The sequence below is a fragment of the Bufo gargarizans genome, chromosome 10 (genome assembly GCF_014858855.1).
Source record: "Bufo gargarizans isolate SCDJY-AF-19 chromosome 10, ASM1485885v1, whole genome shotgun sequence".
NCBI classification, from domain to species: Eukaryota; Metazoa; Chordata; class Amphibia; order Anura; family Bufonidae; genus Bufo; species Bufo gargarizans.
In genome coordinates, this window is record NC_058089.1 from 46,092,637 (window position 1) to 46,101,076 (window position 8,440).

General features: G+C 40.0%; 1 protein-coding gene across 1 annotated transcript in view; it reads left to right on the top strand.

Moving 5' to 3' along the window:
- Window positions 1–8,440, top strand: part of AHNAK (AHNAK nucleoprotein) — a 63,916-nt gene that overhangs the window by 35,512 nt on the left and 19,964 nt on the right. The window contains exon 4 of the mRNA XM_044270289.1: window positions 1,958–2,145. Within this exon, the coding sequence (XP_044126224.1) occupies window positions 1,958–2,145 (188 nt within the window). The remainder of the gene's footprint in view (window positions 1–1,957; window positions 2,146–8,440) is intronic.

An 8,440-nucleotide genomic window follows, 5' to 3' on the forward strand; every position in this document is an offset into this window, starting at 1 on the left:
CCAAATGTTGATATTAGTGGATAAAAGCTGAAATTTATATTGACCATACCTCTTAAAAATAAAGGTTGAACGTTAGCAGAGTTAATTTCTACCACTTTGGCTTAAATTTACATGCACATATTTTTATAAAATAACCACATCTAGGAAAACCATAAATCTGGCTTTAAAAACATAACAACTGTAAGGGATCAGCTCTTTTTCAGGGGTCATTCTCACAATTGGCTTTGCCACAGCTGAATTGCAGATCCAAACGTGAGATTTATTTTCACATCAACAACAAAACAGTACAAAATAAAAGCCTGCCCATCTGGACTCTACCTAAACATAACGTAACCCTATCTCACTTATAGCACCATTCACACATGCTACCAACATGCGGCTTTCTTAGCCAATACTCCAGCACTTCCAGGCTGTTACAAAGTCCAGTACCTTGGGGGGATTGTGGCCCAGAAGTCCGCCTGACTCTGGCCTAACGACTGTTGATTCCCAGACCTCACTGAGTCCCCCAAATCTCAGGCTAACACATAGCCCCGTGGCCCCTCAGCCAGCCCGGCTGAGACCACACTTCCAGAGCCTCTAGCAGGCCTCTGTTGCACCAAGACTTTCTCTCTGACTGACAGTCTGGGCTGGGCTCTTATCCCAGACTGATTGTGTCACCTGGTACTGCCTCAGACCTGATGACTGCCGGGGAAGACACAGAAACTCCTGCCATGAATCTCCCCTAGCAGCTATGAGGTCTGTCACTGCCTCACACAACCTTTAAAATACAGGAATTACAGTTCATGAAAAGTAAATACACCCCCCAAAACCTATTTATTTCCTGAAAGCACACAACCTAATTATTGCAATTGCTTGGATGGACTGTTGAAAACCATGTCCACCTTCAGGTAACTTTTTGACAAACAGGAATTATTTTTAAAAAAATTGCATCAAAACAAGCATTAGCACCAAAAACGCAGAAGTTTCTTTGCTGGCTTTATTTGTTTTTCTATCACATTATAAATAGGGATGAGCGAATCGACTTCAGATGAAACATCCAAAGTCGATTTGCATAAAACTTTGTTTCAATACTGTACGGAGCGAGCACTCCGTACAGTATTAGAATGTATTGGCTCCGATGAGCCAAAGTTGTAAAAAAACATTTCCCGAACTCTGGTTCAGTTCCAAGGTACCACTTGGAACTGAACCCAAGTTCAGGATTTTTTTTTTACAGTATAAATCCATTTTTTTTAGTTATTATGCGAAGTCTCGCGAGACTTCACAAAGTAATAACTTCAGCTCATCGGAGCCAATACATTCTAATACTGTGCGGAGTGCTCGCTCCAGTGAGCAGCAAGTGTTTACAGCGGCATGAGCAAATGGGGGAGGTGTGTTTTTTATTTAAATCTTTTTGTTTAATTAACACAAATAGGGGGAGGTAAAGAATGTACTAATAAGCGCTCCACAATGGTAGCGCTCATTAGTAATCAGCCTTGTAGAAAAATACCAGCAATTAATTTTGCCGGTAGAAGAAAATACCGGCATCAGCAGGGCCACTAAAATGAGATACCGGCCGGGTGGCAACCTTAGTATAATGTGATAGAAAAATAAATTAAGCCAGCAAAGAAGGCAGTATGGAGAATCACAATACATAAGTACCTTGTATTAACTTTTTCTACATGATAAATGCCATTTGCTGAAGTGAGACAGCCCCCTTTAAGGGAAAGGTATTTATTCTCCTAATCAATTTTGACAAAAGATAAAGCATTCAAAGGAGACAATATGGACAATCACAATACATTAGTAAGTGCCTTGTATTCACTTGTTCTACAATGATAAATGCCTAAACTGTATGAGATCTGTCAACATTTTTAAATCAGGGTGATCACACACTCTGCCTGTGGAATATTAAGTAAATATAAAAGATGAATGGAAGAGGAAACCTTCTCTATAATTGATTTATTGTATCTATGTTTAGGTGACCAGATTGTAGGTGCAACTGTGTACTTTGACAACATGTCATCAGAGGATATTCAAAAGCTACTGGCAAATGTAGGGCAGCACACCGTCGGCCTCAAACTACAGAGAAAAGGGGATCGATCCCCTCAGCCTGGTGTGACCTATTCACATGACGTCTTCAGCTTGAAAAGTCCTGATGTTGTTCTGGTGAGTCATCCCTGACCATTGATAAGCAGAAATAATTGTATTAATTGTGAAGTGTTATTTAAATGGCTGTTATAACTCATTGTAAGGGAATCTGATAAAGGGAATACCAAATATTAAGAATATAAAAAAGTTAAAGAAATAAAACAGCTTATTTCACTGGTTCCATGTTGTTGCTACCCAATGCTTTACAAGCTAGAAAATTGAACTCCCTACTCCTAAAAAAGTTATTTTTAGTCAACGCCTTCTATAACTTTGTGTTTCATGAATGTCTTATGGCAGCACAGTTATAGACAAAGACAGGTTAATAAGCAGTAATGATCAATCAATTAACCAATCACTATAGCCCCTATAGCAGGAGGAAGGAGCCAGTGTATTTTATTTCTCTCTAGATCATGATGGAGACAAGGTCCTACTGCATTTCGCCTTTTACCGAAAATTCTCCAGCACTCTCCAAGCCTTCAGGCTCCCTGTCTGTTTATTGCCTCCCTTCTTTGACAGTTAGGTGCACTACGGCATGTCAGCAATACGGTGTGGAGTCATTCGTTGGTGCTCAGGTTGCATACTGTGCTGTGTTTCAGTCCCTCTGCCTGAAGGCAATTCAAGATGGTGCTTTCCCTCTTAAGTGTCCCAGCCACTGCGTCTCTTGATTGCAAGGAGAACGTTTACCTCTGGTTTCATCTCCTTACTTGATAGGCTGCTCCTCCCCTGGATTTGTGTATGCAAATCTCATGCATCCACCACCATGTGTCCTCTCTCTCATGGATCCACCACCATGTGTCCTCTCTCTCATGCATCCACCACCTGGCTGAGGGGTGCTGAATGAGTGGTGCATCCGTCTACAAGTCACTGGAGTACTACTCTCTCTTTATTGAAATACTGGGTGCATTTCTCCAGCAAATAGCTCATGGCCAGCCTTCCCCCTATGGGAATGATAGGGAAACCTTCTCAGGGAGATGGCAGATACTGCACTGGCTGATTCAGTGCCCGCTTGCCCTCAGGCGATAGGTTGGGAAGCCTTGTAATCCCCTAACCTGCCCTTGGTTCCTGTGCCTTCAGGCAGGGGGGAAGGATTGAGCACCCAGACTCCAGGTCAATGCATGCCTCAAAACTGTCTTTACCGTGAACAAGCCAGGACAGATCAGCCATTAGAGCATCTGACTCTATACTGAGGAACAAGGGTTCAGATTCATGTTCGGTTCTTTCATGCACTGTGTGCTACCTGGTGTTGGGATGGTGATTTTCACCTTTTAGTTCAATATGCTGTATACACCTAGCAATAGGCAGCCTCTCAGTCCTGAATAGGTCCAGTCTGCATTATGTTTAAAGCTAAGCAGAGCTTAGGGTCTGGTCTGGATGGGAGACCTTCTATTCAGGAGGTGCTTTCCTAATGAAAGGAAGCTGAAAGGAATGAGGGAGCCCAGCACCCATATCTGCATGTAGGGCCAGCAGCGCAGGCATGGAGCGCTGGACTAACATTCACTTCCCCCAATACAATATACACCCCATGAAAAAGATGCCTCAAAAGCCTACATAAGAAGTTTTTGGATGTCTCCTTTAATTCACCAAAGGCTGAAGTGGTGGCTAAAACCCAGGCATATGGTATGGAGCAACTTCCTGATTCCCCAGCCTCAGAAAAGTCCTCACTTTTTCCTCTGCCTGAGACTTGGGTACGCATGGTAACAGATGTGAGTCCACAAAATATGGCATAATCAGAAGAGGTTTTCATCCAACTGGAAAGATCTCACAGGGCTGTCAGACTGGCCTTAGCTCACTTTTAAGCTTCCTTTACTAAATGGTTTATATCAATAAACAGCTGCAAGGAGCTTTATCCAGAGCTATAATCTTCTCTCTGATAATGAAGTAAAAAAAACTGACTATTTCTCAATATGCTGGGAGGAGAAGCATGTATCTACATATATATATATCTCCATAGCTTCCATTATTGTAGCTAGTGCTCAGGAAGAGAAGCAGGCAGAAATCATGGCCATTCTCCCATGATGGCCTTGCATGGACTGCTTCCCGTTTTTTGTGGTCACACTCAAAGGATAGTTACAGAAGCCTGTCAGATATGTTGGGCCTTATCTTCCAGAAGAAGAATCTTCTTCATCTACATAGGTTGTGTCTCATCGTGTGGTAGCTAGCAAGGACTAACTTTTATACCTAGGATTTCCACTGAGGTTGTTAATTCTATGTTAGCTGCCTGAAGGTTCAGGATATTTCTGTGTAATATATTATAGGGAAAAAAACCCTAAGGATGCGCAGTTGCCAAGCAAGATTTATAACCGCCATCTTGTCAGTTCTTTTCTTCAGAGCCCAAGGCTGAGTCCACATTTCAGTTATTTGGTGAGTTATTTCGATCAGTTATTGTGAGCCAAAACCAGTAGTGAAGCCTACTCGGAGATAAGGTATAATGGAACTATCTACGCATGTTGTGTTTTTGACGCCCACCTAGTTTTATGCAATCTAGCTCTTCATTGCCTACAGCTTGTTGTGGCTGTCTGTAGTGTTAGCTGCACTGATTAAACATCAGATTCATCATAGCCAAGATTTTTTTTTCTATACTTGTCATCACCTCTATAAGGCATATTGGAAATCTACAGAATTTGTCATGCAAGGGACCTTTTTTCAGAGACCTAAGATCAACAAGTTTAACCCCTTCCAGACCAGGCAATTTAGCCTAATTTTGCAAATCTGACATGTCACTTTATGTGGTAATAACGTTGGAATGCTTTTTACTTATTCTAACCATTCTGAGATTGTACATCATGTGAAAGGTAAATTTGAGTCAATATATTTTGCCTTTATATATTTAAAAAAGTCCAAAAATTTGGAAAAATTCACTATTCTCTAAATTTGAATCTGTCACCAGGATCAACCCTATAAAACCAGCCATACTTCCTGGTAGGGCTCATCTTGCTGATTAAACGATAACTTTCTTTTGTCTGTATGTTAAACGGCTGCAGAGATTTGTGTTGGGGTACCTCAGGGATCTGTTCTGGAACCCATATTGTTTAATATCTTTATCAGCGAAATTGCAGAAGGTCTCGATGGTAAGGTGTGTCTTTTTGCTGATGACCCAAAGATTTATAACAGGCTTGATGTTCCTGGAGGGATACACCAAATGGAAAAGGATTTAGAAAAACTAGAGGAATGGTCAAAAATCTGGCAGCTAAAATTTAATGTTGATAAGTGCAAGATAATGCACCTGGGGCGTAAAAATCCCAAGAGCAGAATATACAATCAGTGATACAGTCCTAACCTCAGTATCTGAGGAAAGGGATTTAGGAGTCATTATTTCAGAAGACTTTAAGGTAGGCAGACCATGTCATAGAGCAGCAGGAAATGCTAGCAGAATGTTTGGGTGTATAGCAAGAGGCATTACCAGTAGAAAGAGGGAGGTGCTCATGCTGCTCTACAGAACACTAGTGAGACCTCATTTGGAGTATTGTGCTCAGTACTGGAGACCATATCTCCAGAAGGATATTGATACTTTGGAGAAAGTTCAGAGAAGAGCTACTAAACTAGTACATGGATTGCAGGATAAAACTTACCAAGAAAGATTAAAGGACCTTAACATGTATAGCTTGGAAGAAAGACGAATAAACTTTTTAATACATAAAGGGAATCAACAAGGTAAAAGAGGAGAGAATATTTAAAAGAAGAAAAACTGCTACAAGAGGACATAGTTTTAAATTAGAGGGGCAAAGGTTTGAAAGTAATATCAGGAAGTATTACTTTACTGAGAGAGTAGTGGATGCATGGAATAGCCTTCCTGCAGAAGTGGTAGCTGCAAATACAGTGAAGGAGTTTAAGCATGCATGGGATAGGCATAAGACCATCCTTCATATAAGATAGGGCCAAGGGCTATTCATAGTATTCAGTATATTGGGCAGACTAGATGGGCCAAATGGTTCTTATCTGCCGACACATTCTATGTTTCTATGTGTTTTTTCATTAATATGCAAATTAGCAATTCGAGCACTAAGAGGCAGGGCTGAATATTCTGAGCACTGCTATGTAACACCCCCTGTGCTCTGCACACTCCCTCCCCCACTTGACTGACAGGTCTAGGCATAATCATGCAGAGGGCAGAGCTGTGTCCAGGCTTACACATATCTACTGTGTGTATTATACACCCCCCGTACCATAGCTTCACCACACTGCAAATCTACAGATCACTGCTTTATTCACAGGCACAAAATATTTAATTATAAAGATACCAGTGATATGTGTTTATAAGCATAGAAAACAATGCATCTCTATGTGGTAACGCTATAGCTTAGTGGTATAGTGATCTTCCTTGAATATAGACATTCTTCTTTTCAAGACAATCTCCAAAATCAACTTTTTTAAGGACCAGTTCAGTTCTAAAGTCACTTTGAAGAGCTGACATATTAGAAATCACCCACAAATTACTCCATTTTAGAAATTACACCCATCAAATTATTCAAAACTGGTTTTAGAAATGTTGTTAACCCTTTAAGTATTTAATTCCACAAGAATTAAAGGAAAATGAAGGTAAAATTTCACTTTTTTTTCAGACTTTCCATGTTAATCCATTTTTTTCTGTAGAACATCAAGGATTAACAAGGAAAAAACCAACCTGAATATTTATTACCCCAATTCTGCAGTTTGCAGAAACACCCCATATATGGTCGTAAACTGCTGTATGAGTACACGGCAGGGCTCAAAAGGCAAGGATAGGGTGCCTATTGTGTTTAGAGGGCAGATTTTGCTAGTATGCACCATGTTGCATTTTAAAAGACCCTAAGGTACCTCCACAGTGAAAACCCCAAAAGTGACCACATTGTGCAAACTAAATCACCCAAGGAATTTTTAAGGAGTGTAGTCAATACTTTGACCCAACAGGCATTTCATATAATTTAGAACACTTGGTACTAAGATTGAAAAATATATTTTTTTTTTTACACGAAAATGGTTATTTAAGCCCAAACTTTCTTTTTCACAAAGGGTAACAGACTATCACCCCACAATTTGTTACCTATTTTCTCCTGAATACAGTAACACCCCAATTTTGGTCGTAAACTGTTGTTTGGGTTTGGGATTTTCTAACATGGAAATTGATTAAATGGTTTTTAAGAGTGATAACTTTTTTAGTTTTTGTTGACTGAGCTGCGTGAGGGCTTATTTTTTTTGTTGGACAAGCTGTAGTTTTTATTGCCACCATTTTGGGGTACATTTGGTTTCCCGATTTGCTTTTTATCAAATTTTTTGCGAGGTGAGGTCACAAAGCTGTTTGGTGTATATTAAACTTTTTTTATGCCGTCCATTTGATGGGGTAGATCATGTGATATTTTTATAGATCATATGTCTATGTTTTTACGTTTTACACAATAAGATAATTTTTAGAAAATAAAATCATGTTCATGCGTTGCCACTTTTCTAAGAGCCATATTTAAAAAAAAAAAAATTCTTGCTGTGGTATGAGGGATCACTTTTTGCGAAATAAGGTGACAATTGATCAATTGAATGAATTGTTTTTTGGGAGGTGAGGTGACTGAAGAAAGCAGTGTTGACGTAATGTTTATTTATTTATTTTACACCGTTCACTTGATGCGGTAGATCATGTGATATTTTTATAGAGCCAGTCATTACGTACATGGCGATATCAAATATGTCTATTTTTTTCTATTTTAAAAAATGTTTAAATTACTTAATTGCGAAAAGGGTTTCATTTTTACATGCAAAACTTTTTTATTTTTATAAAACACTTTTAATTTTTTTATTTTAAACTTTATAACCCCCATAAGGTCATCCAAGACTTTTGGGGGACATTTAACTTCCTTCAGTCTCATTGCAGATCTGATTGTGGTCTATGGAATCGCCGGGCTGGAGCAGGAAGCAGCACATCACTTCCTTGCTGTATACACAGTGCTCATTCAGCACTGTGTGTACAGCAATCTACAAGGCAGGGACACACAGTAACGGACCATGCCTTCTCTGTGGGGATCCCTGCGGTCACTTCAAGCGGACCCCTACTACAGCAACAGCACAATTAGCATGCAGCTGCAATCTCTGAAAGGACGTTTCCAAACGTCCATTCAGAGATAAACCCGACTGCTCAGGACATTTATAGTCTATGGGCATTTGGGAGGTGGTTAAGAGAAGTAGGAATGGCAGCACCTTGATGTCAGGAGGACTGTCTTAAAATATCTTTAGAAAGTTTGAAGCCCTGTTTCTTCAGCATCAAGGTCTCATTAAGGCTCAGAGAGCAAGTAATGCCTCTAGTGCGGTGAGTCAAGGGATCTGTTGAGCAGTGCAACCAGTTTCATCA